Here is a 19,695-nt window from a genome sequence, read left to right on the forward strand (position 1 = left end):
CTAAGGTGTCATAATTGTCTGTCTGAAAAGCTCACATCTACTTTGCCTCCAGTAAGCCTCTATGAGGCACTTAAAGAATAATTTAGCCCTTCTGTTTTGTTTGCATTGCTGTGGTCAAAACAAAACCATTAGGAGCCTGTTATGAGACTTTGTTGTCAAGACTGTGTGGTAGTGTTTTTAGCGTGACCACAGTGGGCTTGTTTGAGACGCTTTGGCTTTAGTTAGAGCGATCACAGAGTCTGTTGTGCGGTTGCTTTGCTCGCTCCCAAGTGTGTAAATTGTTTTGCCGTAAAGGCTTAATCGTTCTCAGGCTGTCACTCACCAGGTAATTTTGTACCTGTTGTATCAAGGGCTTGGAGTGAGTGTGTGCAGGCATACATATATATGTGTGTGTGAGAAACAAGGGAATTGTTCTTGGCTGCACTCAAATAGTCTTTTGTGATTGATCAGGAAGGCTCCTATAACTGAGTTAAATGACCTAGAAGTATCCAAGTCAAGACCATGATAAAAGCTGGTTGAATTCTCTAAATGCAAAGGAAAGACGCTTCATCCGATCCGGTCACCTTCAATCCGGTTTTCTTACCAGATGAAAGTCTTCAATCCGGTTTTCTTACCAGATGAAAGTTTCCCATTATAAATCTTATTTTTGCAGTGCAGGCGTTTTTTTCTTATAACCCTTGATCTTCTCTTACACACCTGTCGCTTTGTAGGTGTGCTAATGTCTTGCTCGTTTAGAAAATAGCTTCACCACGGATGACCCACATCAGTTACTACCGATGTCACATGATTGCGTAGCCTAGTGTAAGTTCAGTCACATTTTGCTCGTCATTCACAAGTGACGGCCAGTACCTGTTCGTGGCAGTGATGTAATTTAGAGACATAGACATATACAAAAATGTGAAACCTATTCAGGGATTGACTTACTGACAACGTACACAAGACATTTGGCGCTGATCGGTGTAGGGGTGTGTGAGATTATCTGCGAACAGATGGACACATACATTTGGGGGACATACGTACATACGGACGGACGAATGCTCGTCTAGACGGCTCACCACTTAGGAGCCACACTGTAAAAAATAATCTAGCCCTGATCTCACCCAGTTGGTTTATACAGACTTTATGTGTATCTATACTGTGTGTGTGTGTGTGTGTGTGTGTGTGTGTGTGTGTGTGTGTGTGTTCACCCATGTCTGCTTATATGTACATGTTAACTTGTGGGCTTTTTGTCTCCCTCCAGCCTACAGTACCTTCTACATCGTAGGCCTGGTCCTCTCCATGCAGATCCCTTTTGTGGGCTTCCAGCCAATCAGAACCAGTGAGCACATGGCTGCAGCAGGTCAGTAACCAATCAGAACCAGTGAGCACATGTCCGCAGCAGGTCGGTAACCAACCACCTGCAGTGCGAGTGCTCTGTAAAATCCTCAATGTTCATTTAACTCTGAGAGTGTACAAATGTATTAACCTTAAAGTCAATAGAAATGGCTTTAGAGATGTAAAATAGACGTTCGTTGTCCAGTATCTTCCATGTGTTGTTCATATTGGACCACTTTTGAAGACTTTATATTAGATTTGAGCTGTATACCAACCAACTCTATTAGCAGTGTCTCAGTTGAGTTGTCTTGTAAACACGTTCTGGGTGTGCTTGCTGCAGGCAGCCCCATTTTTCATAATCAGAAAAATATGTTCTGTTAATTGCCTCGTTTACCTTGTTTACTTGTTTTATAGTTTGTTTGCGTCTCTACGTGTCTGGAGGCGGTGTCTATGAGTATGTTGCTTGCATGCAGGTGACTGCTTAAATGTGTGTGTGTGTGTGTGTGTGTGTGTGTAGAATGCACATGCTGTAATTAGTAGTATTTATTTATTTATTTTCTTAATTAATTTAGAGGAGCCAATTATTTTTCCCACCCAATTTCTTGTCGTTATGCCAATTCCCAAATTCCCCATACACTTACGTGTTATTTTTTACTGCTGTTGATCCCTACTGGCTCTCCCACCTGGGAGGATGTAGCACGTGTGGAGAAACGCGATATTCCTAGTGTTCAACAACCCCTGTTGAAATGCGCCTCCTGGGCCGGCTTCCCTTCCATGAACACGGCCAATTGTGTTCGTATGGGCGCTCGGCCAAGCCGGATGCACCAGAGGATTCAAACCCCCCTAGTGTCTGTGGTGGTGAACAGGAACTTTACCCCTGCACCGCCTGAGCGCCAATTAATAGTATTTTGGCTGCGGATTTCTTTGTTCTATTGCAAGTCTTTGGGGATTATAATGGAAGTCATGGTTTGTTAATCTCTTGCACTGGTATTTGAATGTATTGTGCACTTTGTTGGCTCATGCAGGGTTTAGATGAACACGTTTCTAATCACAGCTGTAATTTAAAAGTGTACTTCTTCCTTGCGTGTGTCGTATCTATCCAGGTGTGTTTGCGCTGCTTCAGGCCTATGCGTTTCTGCAGTATCTGAAGGACAGGCTGACCAGACAAGAGTTCCAGACTCTGTTCTTCCTGGGCGTGTCTCTGGCTGCTGGTGCAGTGTTTCTCACTGTCATCTACCTGACATACACAGGTGAGTGTGCTCAAGGACAGTTCCTTAAACACCTGGCTAACAGGAGTCAAATACATCTTTCAAACAACATTGCAGGCAGTGACATCCTTTGTACTTAAAAGAACACTTTGACCACGGCACCATTTCTGCCTACTCACTATGTGTCACTTTATATCTCCGTAATTAATAATAAATACATAAAAATTTGGTATATACCAAACCGTGGCTCATAAATTTAGGCTTGAAACAACCGTGGATTCAGATAATGGTTACACACTCAAAATCAATCTAATCTATCAGAAGTAGATCAATCACAGCTCATGACACTATTTGCATGACATCACAAAACAGAACAGAACAATCTCAGGCCATGAACGAACACAGCATTAACATTCCAGGATAGACCTGGTGAATTGAAATTGAAAAGCATGAATAGTGTGAAAATTGGATCGTAGTTGAATCTATGCAAAGAATCAGCACATCTCTGAGTTAAACCAGCACTGCTCTGATGAAGCGCTTTTGTACTGTGTTAGGATTATAAAACGGTATCGCTATTTCCATTTGGCCAAAAGAGACTCTCGCCACACTAGTCGACATGCCCACATGGGGCTCCACATCCCGGGCTCCCCCAGAGTTGGTGTCAAAGTGTCCTTGAGCAAGACACTGAACCCCTAATTGCTCCTGATGAGCAGGTTGGTGCCTTGCATGGTTTCCTCCGCCATCGGTGTGTGAATGGGTGTATGTAATGCACAATCTATGTAAAGCGCCTTGGATAAAGGTGCAATATAAATGCACCATTTACCATTTTATTTACCACATGCAGCCATCCTGTACAGTGCAGCTTTAGTGGAAAACCAACACTTTCACTGAAAACTGTCATTGTGTGCATGAAATGTGGGAGCCCAATAGTAATCACAAATGTTCTTCTTCTTGTGACCACTAGGGCGGGTCCCTTCCTGCCCTGTCAGTTCTAGTTAATCAACCGTGGCTAGCTGTAAATACGATCATGCTTGCTATTTAATGAGTGCAGCAGCCCAACTACTATTAGCTAGCTTGTATGTTTTCAATATGTTAAATGTGATTAGTTTCTATGTTCTCGTTAATCATTCTACAGTCCAGCTGACTCACCAGTAGAGGGAAAGCTCAATATAACAATTTACTGTCTGTGAGACTGCTTACACACATTACACTAGAGCACATACGTATTGGAGAGTAATTATATCATTGATACACAATACAGTATAAGGAATGATTCAAACCCAATTATATGTTCCACTGATTTGTGGCCAGCTAACAATTATTAAGTTGTGTGTGGGTTCCTGTGTATTTTAATATGTGTGTTGGTGGGTTCTTGTACGTGTTTTGTGTGTAATATGTATTTACTCTGTCACCCTCAGGCTACATTGCTCCATGGAGCGGACGCTTCTATTCCCTGTGGGATACTGGGTAGGTCACTTCTACTGTATATACACCCTTCCAGTTTTGGTATATTTTTTTTTACAAATCAATGCAAAACAAATACGCTTTTTACCCCTTTTTCTCCCTAATTTAGTCATTAACGCCAATGTATTCCTCCCCCACACACATTTGCGTGTTGTCACTGCTGTTGTATCCTACGGACTCACCTGCCGGTGAGGAGCCTCCACCGGGAGGATGTACAGTAGAGCCTGGAGCCAACTGGCCCCAAACACGGGCCAGATGCGTTCCTAGACGCTCGACAAAGCTGGTTGCACCGCGGTGGATTCGAACCCCCAGCCTCCGCGGTGGTGGGCAGGCACTTCACCACTGCGCCACTCGAGTGCAATGTGAAACAATTCGAATATTACATTTTATCATCTAAATTCATTAGTCTAATCACTCACTTAAGCCCTATTTTATACTTTGTCGTACAACATTCTCACACAAAATAGTAGATCTAAAACGTTGCATCGTGATATGTTTGGTATATTAAAAAAATTATTTCAATTTCCCCCCAAATCTATTATTTTATTAAAATGTATTCATTTTCAGAATGTATAATGCACCCCTACTTTGATGGTCTCTGACAGAACCACAAGTACATGGTTTTTGTTTACTTTGTTCCTCACAGAGGGTGAAATGAAGTGCTTCTACTGTAACTGGTGCACTGAGGCTTGGCAAGAGTCCTTTCATTTTTTAATGTGACAAGCAATGTTTCCCCTTTCTGGATTGCTTCATGATTTAGCAAGTAAAATAAATCAAACAAAGTAGTTCAAAGAGAGCGAGAGAGAGATGTTTCTTTGGGCTTGTCAGTCAACCCCCGTCATAAATTCCTAAACAGATACAGCTTACTTTTCTGGTCTTATAGGGACCTGCCAGAGTGCAGAATCAGCCTTCCAACTCTAAAACTTGCACTCTGACTGTATGTAGTGCAATTGGGCCTGGGTGCGTTCTTTGGACTTTGAGTTGGTTTTGCTGCAGTGCAGTATAATAATGGAGTAGGGTCGCGCTTGCCTTGGACCCAAGATGACTGACAACCAGTGGTGTAAAGTAACTTAAGTACATTTACTCAAGTACTGTACTTAAGTACAATTTTGAGGTACTTTTACTTTGCTGGAGTATTTCCAATTGTCTATACTTTTACTTCCTACCCCACTACATCTCAGAGGCAAATATTTTACTTTTACTCCACACAATTATTTGAAAACTTTAGTTACTTTGCACAGTTTGCAAATATAAATTATTACATTATAAAACATACATAAATCACTTTAGCCCTATTTTATACCTAGGCTATTTGAAAATAGCCGATCTACAAGCTCAAAACGTGTCGCATCGCATTTGAGTACTTTTACTTTTGATACTTTAAGTATATTTTGATACCAATACTTTTGTACCTTTACCCAAGTACATTTTGTATTCTGGACTTTTACTTGTAACAGAGTACTTCTATATTGCAGTATTGATACTTTTACTTAAGTAAAACATTTGAGTACTTTTTCCACCAGAGTTACTCCTTCCACTCCTCAGGCTCTCGTGATTGACTTGATTTTACCATCAGCTGAAGTTGAAATACTATCAAGTCAACTGGATAATACAGAGTAGATGCAATCAAAGGGAGTACAGTCCATGCAATACAATACTTATAACTTGTGCCTTTTCATGCATTGACTGTTTAGTGTTGTGACCTTTTACAGCTTCTGTGGTCCGTCATTTCAATTTCTCTCTCTTTCTCTTTTTCCTCCATTCTCTCGCTCTGCTGCTCATGCTCAGCTATGCTAAGATCCACATCCCAATCATCGCCTCTGTGTCGGAGCACCAGCCCACAACCTGGGTCTCCTTCTTCTTTGACCTCCACATCTTGGTCTGCACCTTCCCAGCGGGCCTCTGGTTCTGCATCAAGAACATCAACGACGAACGTGTCTTCGGTAAGAGTCCCAGAACACACCGATTTATTTCTGCAACACACACAACATACAGGGCAATTAATTCACAATTTTCTACTGTTACCCCCCACAAATGTGCTTCTGTGATAAGAGTGCCAGCCCCAGTATGATCAGTGTTGCTGTTGGTAAGAAATGATATGCAGCGGCGTACTTCACGAGACAAGTGTTGTGCTGCGCCTCCACATTAAGGGCACCGGTGGTGAGGCAGGTGATTGATCGGAGTCCTTCTTAGCCTCAAAGCACAGACAGGCCGTGATCCATTATTATAGCTATTGTACCGAGAGGGCGTTCTTTACTGTCATTATGGGATTACAGTAATGCAGCTACGCACAACAAGCAGCAGAGTACGGTGATCTTTAGGGCTTCTTTGTATATTGAGTTTATATTGCTGAGGTAAAATCAACACATTTGTTTTGTGATGACATTAAAAATGGTCATGAAATGTCCATGGTCCATGAAAAAGTGTTTCTGAAGTAGTTCATTATTTATACTGTAGCTGCGTCCATCACTTGGTATTTAATTGTGCTCTTGCTGTGCATTGGGAACATTAACAGCAGGGAGGCCGTATGATGAGGTAGACCCAGACGCATACCAATGTACTCTTGTCTTAGCTCATTTAAGTCAAGCTCTTAGGCTGCTGCTGTGTATCATTCCTGTTTTCTCTTTCCAATCTAAGCTTGTGGCAGGTTGTGAATTTAGATCTAGTCCTTGATCTGCTATTACATCTCATCCCCACTCATCCCGCTTTGCTGCCAGCATTTGCTGCAGGCTGTCCAATAAAGTTGAAGCGCCATAAAAAGTAATCGTACAAAAAGAGAATGCCAATGAAAAATGGGTGTGCCAATCATTATCCAAACGGAAACTCTGAGTCTGGTATAAAAAAAAAAGTGTTATGGCACCTAACATAGGCTCTAATGGGGACAATGAGTGCCCGGTTCGACTCCCAGGCCGGCCGGACCATTTGCTGCATGTCACTCCCCAGCTCTTTCTAGCGGTTCCTGTCTCTCTCCACTGACTATCAAATAAAGGCAGTAAAGTCATGAAACATCTTGGCATAATAGAGCACCATCTTGCTCTGTATTAGGAAATCTCAGTGATGCTTAGACTAAGAACTGCTGTGCAAACAGATCTGAGCCTCTTTAAGAATGCTTTAACTTCTTTCTACAATCATGTCTTTTTAAAATCCAGGCTATTATCCAGGGTGTGGATTTGTTAAGAATGGAGACATTTTGCATTTCTGATCTGTTTGCATCTTCAGTAAAAAAAAACATATAGTTAATACTCTGGTATATTACTCTGGTGGTCCATTGTCCCATACAGTAGTTGAGAATCAATGGCTAGTGGAAGTGTACCTTTCTGGGATAAATTAATTTCAAGCTTGTCCAACACTGAATGAAGTGTAGCTTCTGGCACCCACAATCAGGGTTTCACAAATGTGTTTGACATGAACGAAGCGTGGTTGGCTCACAAAATCAATACATATCTTTTAAACATTGATTGCTTGTCTGATGTTGATCCATGACTCCAGGGCACTTTACAAAAGGCAATCACTTTATGGGTGGCCACGTTTGGCCCACTGTCCCCATTTCATGCACCCTGGCCCAAGACGGCCTGTAAAGTAGCATTTTTCCAGAAAAGAACATCACAAAAGTGTTTTGCAACAGGTCCTACGATCGGAATTGCAGTTGTTAAATGGTTTATCCCCCTGACAGTGATTTTTACCGGTGCAGTCCAGGTCCAGATAATGTTATGATAACATCTTCAGCATGATGGAGTTGGGTGGAACGGAATCATGTCCCCTTATATGTCAGACTCCTCACGTGAGAGTGAGATGTTGCCATTGCCATGCAGTAGAGGGAATTTGTCCATAACATATTTATGGTTGTCTAAGATCAAGGAGAATCCTCGCTTTCTATGTTTCATCACTATTCTTCCCACACTGCTGAGCCTGTGTATGGTCCCACAGCTCCCCAAAGCCCAGGGTGGATTATAGACCCAGTCAAGGCTTCACTGCCCGCATGCTCAGCGTTTCACCATCCTGTTTAATTTTTATACACTCGCTGCTAACACTGCTCCATGTTTTATTGCTAGCACTCTCTGCATAAACTGCAGTGCCATGATTTTGTTACTTTTTCTTGTCCAAGGACTTGCATTACTTCTCTAGACCACTGGTTTAGACGTGGGCTCTGGGGACCTCCCGGGACCTCCGGGGATTCTTTAGGGTTTCCAGGGGGTCCCCAGCTAAATTATTTAGAGTTTCCAAAGGAACACTCGGGTCTGTAACTCTGGGAGTTTACAAATGGAACCAACTGGACCGGTATGGGTCCTTTTGTACACTCTCAGTGTTAAATTAACATTTTACAATGTAGATTTGGGTCCCAGAGATAAGAATCAAATGGGGTCTGTGGCCTAATGCATATCACAATGGGGGTCCTTAAAATAAATAAAACCCCATGTGGTTAAAATGTGCATGGATGTCCTGCTCAAAGAAATAATCGTGTCGCGCCCAATGTGAATGTACTGTACGTCAGCAACCAGGAAATATAGTCGAGCATGTGGAACTTCTTGATACGTTATGCAATCCACTCTTTTTTTTGCAGCTTATGTCTTAGTTACACCAACATTGTTCTGTGAAGCAGTTTTTATAATAATAGGTGTTTTAAAAGATTGCTATTTCTATTTGCCAAAGGACAACAGACGGGTAGGGAGAGAAGTGCTTTAGTGAGACTACAAGTGGGCGGTGAAAATCTCCCACATAGTTTAGCTTCTTTGTATTTGTATTATCTCTTACTCTTACACATCCTCTCTGCATGTCTGTCTCGTTCTCACCTGCTTGTACGTGTGTTCCCTCTCAACTGTCGCTGTCTCGACTGTCTGTGGTTTCAGCTGTGTGTGTGTGTTTGTGCATTCGGTGTTCATGCAGGTTGTTTGACATTGTCTTTAAAATATGCATAACATCTTTGCTGTTCCCCTGTGTGAAATCCTGTCCACCGCCGACTCCCGTTGGCCCTGCATTTCATGAGCACAGAGCTCTTTCATCAGAGTGATCAAATTCATGTTCCTCTCTCCTTTTTGACTTTCACACGTTTCCCCTTTCTCTGACTCCTACTTCCCTATAACTTCCTGAACACTCTCTCTCTCTGTTGTTTCCCTCAACAGTGGCGCTGTATGCCATCAGTGCTGTGTACTTTGCCGGTGTGATGGTGCGCCTGATGCTGACCCTGACGCCGGTGGTGTGCATGCTGTCAGCGGTGGCCTTCTCCAGTGTGTTTGAACACTACCTGGGCGACGACATGAAGAGAGAGAGCCCGCCCGCCGAGGACAGCAGTGACGAGGACGACCGCAAGAACTCTGGCAACCTCTACGATAAGGTCAGGGGTTACGTGTGTGTGTGTGTGTGTATAGCGCTGTCATGATTATGACATTTTACATTACGATTCATTGTCACACAAATGATAGCGATTATCACAATATTTAATTGTGTTTTTGTCGTTCAACACTGGAACATATGAATGAAAATTACATTTCCATTTGGCTTTTAGGCTTTGAAGTTGCACAGGTTGAGATATGACAAATAACCTAAATATATAAAGAAATGGCTGAACATTATACTTAAAAAAAAAGCTTATCTCTTAAACTGCCAGGGTTTTTAAAAAAAAAGTACTCAAAAACTGCCAGCAATTTACATGGTAAAATATAGGATTGTTTTTATTTATTTCTCCGTTTATTTTTTAACATTGAAGTGAATGGAGCAGCAACTTTTTGGAAAATTTTATCTCCTGGTTCTTTGTGAAGAACGGAAAAACGGAAAAACCAACAAAATAAAGAATAATTTTAGGTTATTATTATAATTTTTTTTTAACGTTTATAAATGTTTTTGGCAGGCAGAGAGTAGTGGAAATAGCCGATCTACAAGTAGATCTGCCGTTTCCACTATTTTTGAAAATATTTGAAAATGTTTGAAAAATTTTCAACATGGAAACGGTTATGACGATAATGCAAAATGATTGCGATTATCTCAAATGAGTGCGATTAGAGTAGACGATCATGTAATAATTGTTAAAAACCTTTCTCCACATACCGTATACAGTATGTGAGTAAAAGTAAGTATGTTGCACTTTTATTTAATTTATTTAAAAAAGTTACTTTAGTCAATGTAACTAATTACTACCCACCTTTGACTTATTAATTGCGATTAGACTATTATGTAATAATTGTGACAGGCCTGTGTGTGTGTGTGTCCATAGATGTGCATGCTATATCTCTCCATGCTGTCATCTTCATTATGTTTCTGTCTTTACCTTTGGTAAATCCCCTCACAGTGTATTTATAGCCTAAGACATGATGCTGACAGTTTCATAGGTTGCAGCGACTTGTGGAAGACTTCTAGTATAGAATCATGATGATTGCTGTGCTACCTATATACTACCTGTATCCTCATTACCGGTATTTACTGTCAGTGCTTCTCAACCTTTGTTGTGTATATCAAGCCATCTTTATTTCATTTAAAGCTTTTCCCCCTCACACTATAACTAATAGTTCTAAATTGTTCTTACATTTGATGGAGTTATGAAATATTATTTAAACATAGTTTTGATACATTTAAGAAAGGCACAATATATATATTTTTAGGCAACCATTTCCAATGACCACCTGTAATTATGCCATGGGCCACTAGTGGTCTGTAGACCAACTGGTTGAGAAACAGTGGTCATTTACATTGCTACTTGTCTCACTGCAGGCTGGTAAAGTGGTTTACATTGCTACTTGTCTCACTGCAGGCTGGTAAAGTGCGTAAACACGTCTCTGAGCAGGAGAAGGCTGAGGAGGGCCTGGGGCCCAACATCAAGTCCATAGTTACCATGCTGATGCTGATGCTGCTGATGATGTTCGCCGTCCACTGTACCTGGGTCACCAGCAACGCCTACTCCAGTCCCAGTGTAGTGCTGGCTTCATACAACCACGATGGGTGAGACTAATATTACATCATAACTTAGGCCAGAGGTGGGTAGAGTAGCCAAAAACTGTACTCGAGTAGTCATTGTAATCTAGTGAAAAGACCCATCAAGTACCGAGTTACTTCATATGATCTGATTTATTGTTTACATAAACGGAATGCAATTGACTTGTAACTTGTCCAATAGAAATAATGAAATTGGCTGACAACTGTCTGAGCGACTTAAACAAATAGATTGTGCATTTAATAAAAGACATGGTTAAAATAAAAGTAACCAGCGAAATGTAGACAAATTATTTAGGAGTAAAAGTAAAAACTTCACATACCGTATATGTGAGTAAAAGTAAGTAATTTAATTTATGTAAAATAGTTACTTTAGTTAATGTAACTAATTACTACCAACCTTTGACTTAGGCCAGAGCTGATAGAACCATGGTGGATATCACCCCCAAGAAGTTTTTCTCATTAAGAATTCTGTTTTTTTTTTGTTGCTTTCACCAGCTCCCGTAATATCCTTGACGACTTCAGGGAGGCCTACTATTGGCTGAGACAGAACACAGATGAAGATGCCAGAGTGATGTCCTGGTGGGACTATGGTTACCAGATAGCAGGCATGGCTAACAGGACCACACTGGTAGACAACAATACATGGAACAACAGTCATATAGCACTGGTGAGAACCTGTCCTATACCCTACCTTTAATAGTAACTAGTGTTGCTTTCACTACTGTACACAAACAAAGCTCTTTAAAATCTATAGCCCTCTGTAATTATAAATCTATTAACCGGAAAGTCATAATGCATTGATGAGAACCAATCCACTTGCACTAGTTGACAATGGTTTCCTAAAAGTATATGAATGCTAACTTGCTAAGACCATATTTCATCCATGGTGGTTTTGGGAAACCATGGTTTTGGGCTGTGCTACTTGATGCTCACTAAAGGCAACTTAACATGTTGGTCTTTGCGCGTTATTCATAAAGTTGAACGTGCATCCTGACATATAATATAAACATAAATGACCTCCATACTGTGCTGTTAATATAGCGCATCTTAATGTGCAACATTGTTTTCTCACTCATCAGTAAACAAACCAACATACATTCAAAGTGTATAGAGGGTATCTGCACATTTCTAAAGTAACAATATAAGGACTTTTAAGACCTTTTTAATACCAAATTGTCAAATATTACATAAGAAAGTGGCAAACATCGTGAAAATATCAGATCTACAAGATCCAGTGCGAGGCGTTAACTTGTGAGCTTGTAGATCTGATATTTTCACAATATTTATCTGTGGAACCGCGTCAAACTAAATGTAATGCCTACAATTCCAAGTGCTTGTCAGGGTGGGGGGTCCCCAGTTCAAATATGATTATTCTGGGGGGTCGCGGCCTGAAAAGTTTGGGAACCTTTGATATAGCGTACATGCATTTAGGGGGTATTAGCCACACTGTGGCATAGCAGGTTTAAATTTAGCGCCTACATCTATGGCACCACCAAGTGGACACGCCCCATATTTCTGCACTGCATCCCAAAAGTTTGATCTTAATGACTTTGTTTTTCTGTGGTTTACATCAATGACATATTATGATAGCTATGTGGTACTTATCTTAATTTGTAATCAATAGGTATGTAACTTTCATGTTCTTAACAGTATTTATAATTGATTCTGCTGCAATTTTTTTCTCCTAGGCATAGTAACATCTTTCTATACTGAATGTAATTATCTGTGACCCTTTTTTTCCTATTTCTGTTCTTTGTCAGGTGGGCAAGGCAATGTCATCTAATGAGAGTGCAGCTTATGAGATTATGAGGTCATTGGATGTAGACTATGTGCTGATCATATTTGGAGGTGTGATTGGCTACTCAGGCGATGACATCAACAAGTTCCTGTGGATGGTGCGCATCGCAGAAGGGGAACACCCCAAAGACATCAGGGTGAGGAAGGGATACTGTTTTGCCGCCTTTGTTCTGCGATTATGTGATTGCTTGAAAAATAAGAAAATTCAGCATATTCATTGAAGGAGAACATCTTAACTATTGTTAAATAATGACTTCACTTCAGAGAAGGCCGCTCGTGAAAGTTAAATTCATATAACGATTTGATACGCTTTCTGGTCGCTGAGTCCTTCAGTTTAATGGATTTTTAAGTAGTGTGACTATGAAATGAAATGAAATTATTCAGCACACTGGACGAAGTTTGAGTTCACTCAGTCATCCTGTCATTTGTCTTCGTCCCTTTGTCCTTCTCCACCCAGGAAAGTGACTACTTCACTCCGCAGGGAGAGTTCAGAGTGGACAAGGCCGGCTCCCCCACCCTGCTCAACTGCCTTATGTATAAGATGTCCTACTACCGCTTTGGGGAGATGCAGGTATGTGTAAATTAAGATGCATTACCAGAAATGAATGCTTAGAAGACCTGTGCATAGCTACCAAACCTTGTTCTTTCCTCGCAAATTAATACATGAGTTGCATTGTAAACTAAAACAAGCTGAGAGTTGTTATTATAAGTGTTATTATTTTCAAGTTGTATATGTAATTCATCAGGCTTAAAGGAATAGTTCACCCAAACAATTACTCATTTTCTATCAATTAAACACCCCATGAAGCCTTGAATTCATGGAGATTTTTTTGTTTTTGTCGCATTCCTAAGCCAATAATGTGATCAATTCTCCATGAATTCAAGGCTTCATGGGGTGTGTAACTGATTGAAAATAAGTAATGTTTTGGGGTGAACTACTCCTTAAATGCAGCAGAACTTAATATTAAATCTTATGGACATTTGACAACACGTCCTATTCTTTGCTCCCTGTGGTACACTACCATCTCATTAACCCATTCTCTTCATCTCACACTGTGTACGCTACCGACCCATAAACCCCTCTCTCTCTCTTCATCTCACACAAAGCTGGACTTCCGGACACCGCCAGGTTTCGACCGGACCCGTAACGCAGAGATCGGCAATAAGGACATTACGCTGAAGCACCTGGAGGAGGCGTTCACCTCCGAGCACTGGCTGGTCAGGATCTACAAGGTCAAGAAACTGGACAACAGGAGCCCAGTGGAGCGCAAGCTCCGAAACACCGACACCACCAAGCAGAAGTACACCTCTAAAAAGGTAAGCAGGGATTACACCCGCGATGTATGGACCATTTTAACGTTTTTTTTTTAACCCATTAAGACCTGAGACCGATTCTATGTCTTATAAAAACTTTTTCATGTCAAGGACCCCCAAAATGACATGTATTTGGATTGTTGAACCATTTGAGATGGGACCCCCAACTCAAAATATATTGTTCCATGGACCCCCAGAAGCAAAGATTTGAGTTTCAAAATGTTCGACATATATATTCAAAGAGTAGCACAAATGTTCACGATTTCTCAAAAACAGCAGATCTACAAGCTCATAGCGCGGCACTCGGTGCCGCGCTATGAGCTTGTAGATGTGCTATATATAAAAGTAGCTGCCCACCACCACGGAGGTCGTGGGTTCAAATCCACCGTGGTGCATCCGTCTTTGCCGAGCGTCTTCTCTACACGAACACAATTGGCACGTGTTCGGAGGAGGGTGATCACTGCACGTAATCCTACGGTGCAGCACCTGGCAGCAGGGAGTGTTGGGGCGGGAGGAGTAGGACGAAGGCTCTACGTCCTCCCGGTTGGGGCTCCTCACTGGCAGGTGAGTCAGTAGGATACGACAGCAGTGACAATACACAGAAATGTGTGTGGGGAGGAATCAATTGGCATAACGACTACATTGGGGAGAAAAATGGGTAAAAAGCAAAAAATAAAGAATGTTCAACAGACCTCAGTTTGCAGGTGAAGCTCTGCAAACACTATTTGTACCTGTTGTTTCATCATAACCTTAGTATGGTATGGTCTGGCCTGGCCGGACATTTTGTTGGAGCAAGAAGTATCTCCTTTTTTTTCCTCTGAAAGGTCTAGCAAGGAAAGACATTTTAGTTGGAGCAAGAAGTATCTCCTTTTTTTCCCTCTGAAAGGTCAAGCAAGGAAATTAAGCCAACGTCTCATCTGGCTTCCACCTGATCTCATATTTCTGTTTTAATTTTTTTCTTTACTTCTACAGACTGCCAAGAGGAAGCGTGGATATATCAAGAATAAGCTTACCCTCAAGAAAGGCAAGAAACTGACCAAGAAATCTTTATAGAATGCCCTGCACCAACAGAGGCACATCGGGGGAGAGGAAAAAATCTTTCATAAAATAAAAACGTTCAAAAAACCGCAAAACAAGCCGCAAAAGTTAATCCACCAATCAAGATGAGGAAGGAACACCAGAGGTTTCTCCGGACCCCTGTTACCCAAGCGTCCTTGCCTGGAGATTCTACCATCAACCTATAGGAAACGGGAGGTACTGTTGACCCCGCCCCTGCCCCCCCGGCCAACCGTTGACCTGATGAGAAACGGGTCAAGGAAGAGGAGGAGAAGGAGGAGAGATACCGGCTAGCCCGAGATCCTCCCCATGTCGGTTTTAACCTGAGGAACTATGACCTTTGACTCGCATTTTGTTTTGTACTTGAATGTGCTGGCAGAGAGTAGAAGAAGGAGTGGTCAGTGTATCGCAGTGTTCAGATAGGAATAAAACCTTGTACAGCAGTCTACATGCTCAGATGCTATGGCACTCCTGTTCCGCTTACCGTTGAGTCATCTTGGTCAAATAAAAGTGTAATATTAGGTGTCTTAGAGGGCATGAAAAGAGGATTATATTCCTCTTGTTGCATGGATGGTTTCCCTCTTTGTTAAACATTTATTTAGGGAGAAGTGGAGGAAAACGTACTTGCATAATTGCCTCCCCTTAAAAATTCTAACCAGCTGCCCACATGGACTAGACTCTTTTACATCTGTCTGGGTGCAATTTCCTTAACCGTATCGTATCCTTAACTCCATTGTGTGCCAGCCATTGTGGGTGGAGGAAAGACGAGTTTGTTTTATTCAAAAGCTTTTGGAATGTCCTGCACTGATCTCAGAGCCTCGTGAATTTACTCACGAGTCTATCAAACCAAGTTTCCATAATCAAATTCAATAAGTTGATGATTAAAGCAATAGTTCACTCAAAAATGAAAATTCGTCATTACCTACACACCCTCATGCCACTTGAAAAACTTGAAACTGAAGTGACCAGGTCCTTAGAGTTCCTAAAATGTACTTAGTCCACGCACTTGTAATCCAAGTCAACGATCGTACCATGAGTGTAAAAGACCTGCTATACATCTACACCATTATTTAGTGCATGGTCTGCTTGACGAGAACATGCAATCCCCCCCACTTGGGAGGTCTGGGTGCGTAGTGGCGATTTGCCCTAAATAATGGTATTAAATATGGCTATTTTCCACTCAGTGATGAAAAGTCTAAAGTACAGTACCTCAACTTAATCAGCCTTAGCCAGAGAACATTTGGCTGGTCAACACAATGTGGCACATAAAGGACTGTATGCTTTCCCTACATGTAACTGTGAAGTTAGTTATAGAGGGAGAGAGGGTGTCAGCAGTGGTTTGTCTGCTCCTTTCAGATCTTGGTGGTTTGTGACAACCAAGCTGCCCAGCACCCCTCTCTCCCTGCTGCCTTTCATCAGCTCACAGGTAAGGGTCCCTCCAGTGGCCAAAAGGTACACCAATGACTTGTGTTATGTGGACAAACAAACATCCCCTGTTTTTTAAGCTGGCACGAGTGTGAGTGGATATTGACAGTCATCCTCCATCCCATGTCAACTTGTCCCTTTGTGCTGATACTGTAGGGTGAGGTTAGGGCCAGACTATTGTTAGACAGCAGAAGTTGTCAGCTTAGCTTTGTGTGCTATATATATATATATATATATATATACCTATCTGTAACATTGGTACTTAGTTCAACCTGGATGTGCCTCGGAACAGAGCAGAGCTGGGTTTCCCAAAAGCTTTTTTGTACAACGATCGTCTTTGTTCCAAATGGAATTCAGTGATTGAATGATAATTCTTGTTTGAGATGCTTTTAGTAAACCGGGCCCACAACCAAGAACTGTATACATTATGAAGCTTGTGATTAGTGAAAGTAAACTGCAACCTTGAAATTAAAACGTTTGAGAACCACTGCTGTAGAACACTGGTTCTCAAACTTTTTTTAATTTCAAGGTTCCCCAGTTTGCATTAGGCCACGGATGCCCATAACTCAGAGAGTGTACAAATGGAACCACTTGTACACAGTACACACAGTTCTACTTGTACACACAGAGTTTACAGATCTGCAAGTGTCCATTTGGTTCCTAACTATTAAGTTGGGGACCCCCTGGAGCCCGGGTCCCACCAGTGTACTACAGAACTAGTGTTGTCATATTTGTCCAACAAGAATTCTGTCTCCAGTGTTTGTACTCTGGGCTGGTCAGCAAACCTCCACGATGGTGTCAAGGAAACTGCCCCCTGCTGCTCACACAGAAACTCAATCCCTTTCAAGCTGAACGCAAACAACACCACAGCATAAAGATATGAGATAAGATATATCAAGCTGAAGGAAAATGGTTGCCGTCTCACCAAAGTCATTCCGTGCAATTTTTATATCGGTGTGAGAAAGTATCTTTTAAAATGAGAGTAAGGCGGGCTAATGTTTAGATGAGTTGGTGAAATAATGCATGCCTGTGATTTGTTTTAGTCAGTTCAGGAAGAGGTTTTGTAACGGAAGAAAAGACATCACTTGTGTGATTCAAAATGATTTGCACTTCCTGATTTACCTGTGGTCAATTTGAACAGAGTAGCAGTGACTGCCCCTGGATGTGAGAGTTACTATGCAGCTCATTACAGGGTGGATGCCAGTCTTAACCAACAGGACCTGTGTCCACCTCTGTTCAGTATGTGCTATTAGTCTTTAGTATATGTTTTGTAGACGCCTTATGCTACAAGCTCACAATGTGTCACGGATGCAAGTAACACGTTGTGAACTTGTAGATCTGCTAATTTCGCTGCGCGGCACCATCGTACGACAAAGTGTAAATCAGGCTTTACAATTTAGTCATGTCTACCACTGCGATCCATTTGAAGTGTTGCTTAATTTCTCTAATTTAAATGTTTTTAGCCTTGAATCCCCAGAATGCTGAGCACTAAAAAGCTAAATTCACAAAAGCAAGTTCTTTACTTTAGAGATAATAGGCAGCATGTTGTCATATAAAGACAGGTTTTTAGTGAACACAACAGTAGGCCCCTAAATTTTACCCTGTTATTCAACCTAGAGTCCCATCAGTCCACCATTCTGAAAGTTAAGTCAAATCTACTGTTAACACATTGACTGCCAAGATATTAAACATAGTTTTCTATCCCCGTGCCGGCGTATAATTACCTCAATCCGATGATATTTGAAACGCCGTGGAACCGACATTGTGTAAAAAAAACACACGGAAAAAGTTTCCTGTGAGTAGACGGAAGGATCTGTGTATCCATGGGAACAACAAGTTTCCAACCGCGATCCGCCATTTTGGAGCTTTGGTCCGCTGAAAACGGGTGGTTTTCAATGGAAAAAAAAGAAACTGAGTTACAGCCGTTTTTCTGAAAATCCCATCATTGGGGCGGATGGAAGTGACGTTTTTTGGAATGACGTCACATCCACATTGTTCTTCTCTGAGAGACGATCGATCATTCCAAAGCTGTGTTAGGTCGCCCCTTGTGGAATTTTCCCCCAAAAATGTAAAAACGAGTTAACTCGATCTAGGCAATCAAGCGATGGATTCTAAAAACGAGTTGACTCGATCTAGGCAATCAATGTGTTAAGACCTGATTTCATGTTGTCTTTTTTTTCCTTCTGATGCACTTAATAGGCCTCGTCAAAGGTAACGCGTGTCGATCGTCCTCCTGTAACATCAATTCCCTTATTAATTCAGTCAGTGCTCAGAAAACTGTTCTTTTCCAAGAGAAGGAATAATGGGATGTGGTTTTATGGGTTTAAAGACGGAACATTGCATCAGATTACTGTCCACTCTTTTCTGATCTATCTAATGCCCAAGTCTAATCTGTCTTTATACATATCTGATCATTTTGATTTCGGGGTGTGTACTCTTTTCTCTCCCAACCCCTTTCCCAATAATTGTACCCTCTTTACTCAGTAAATCCTGTGAAGTATATTTTAACATAACCCAACGTGTGTGAACTGTGATTCTTCTGTCTGACGTTTTGTCAAGAGAATGCCTAAGAAAATATTCAGGTGACGAGGATTTATTTGGCCTTAATAGATACACCGGCAGAAAAGAAAATATCAATGTTTCCTGAGCTCAAGTGAGACTGTCTGTGAGTGTATTTATTACATGAACTTTGGAGGCTGCGATGACTCAAAGAGAAAAGAAGTAAACGACGTAGCATCCCATTATGAAATGCAAGGATTTTCTTTTGTGTTGATTTTGTAAGTCAAGGTTTCTTCCATCAATTGTAATGAACTGGATGCTGGTGTGTGTGAAAGATGCCTTTTTGAATAAAGAGGTTTAAATAAGGTTTCAGTTTAACTGTTTGGTTCTTCATAGTGGACACAAGTTGCAAAACTATGACAACTACTGTAGTCTTTTTTTTCTTCCCTGCAATGAAAATTACACAATAGTCTCTTGTACACTAATTCTGAGGCAGCTTAATGCCACTGAAAAGTACATTTTGAATTCCACAGACTTTAATGGCAATTTGATGTTTGTCGATGGTCATTTACTGTAGTTGCATACACTGATATACTGTAACATGGCAGAGTTTGGTTCGTGCTCAGCTAAAAAACAACTTTGAAGTACACAGTGGATGCATGGCAGTCACAAATAATTTCACAAATTAAGTTCT

The 19,695-nt window shown here is 41.3% G+C and overlaps 1 protein-coding gene across 1 annotated transcript in view; it reads left to right on the forward strand.

Moving 5' to 3' along the window:
• LOC308084575 (dolichyl-diphosphooligosaccharide--protein glycosyltransferase subunit STT3B-like) overlaps positions 1-19,368 on the forward strand; it is a 62,131-nt gene extending 42,763 nt beyond the window's left edge. The window contains exons 6-16 of the mRNA XM_080427287.1: positions 1,241-1,339; positions 2,418-2,564; positions 3,941-3,989; positions 5,775-5,929; positions 9,107-9,318; positions 10,729-10,916; positions 11,406-11,577; positions 12,671-12,844; positions 13,165-13,278; positions 13,815-14,024; positions 14,994-19,368. Of these exons, the coding sequence (XP_080283413.1) occupies positions 1,241-1,339; positions 2,418-2,564; positions 3,941-3,989; positions 5,775-5,929; positions 9,107-9,318; positions 10,729-10,916; positions 11,406-11,577; positions 12,671-12,844; positions 13,165-13,278; positions 13,815-14,024; positions 14,994-15,074 (1,601 nt within the window). The 3' untranslated portion in view covers positions 15,075-19,368. The remainder of the gene's footprint in view (positions 1-1,240; positions 1,340-2,417; positions 2,565-3,940; positions 3,990-5,774; positions 5,930-9,106; positions 9,319-10,728; positions 10,917-11,405; positions 11,578-12,670; positions 12,845-13,164; positions 13,279-13,814; positions 14,025-14,993) is intronic.
• Positions 19,369-19,695: the final 327 nt, after the last annotated feature.

Source organism: Gymnoscopelus braueri (assembly GCF_963280865.1).
Source record: "Gymnoscopelus braueri genome assembly, chromosome: 4".
Classification (NCBI taxonomy): domain Eukaryota; kingdom Metazoa; phylum Chordata; class Actinopteri; order Myctophiformes; family Myctophidae; genus Gymnoscopelus; species Gymnoscopelus braueri.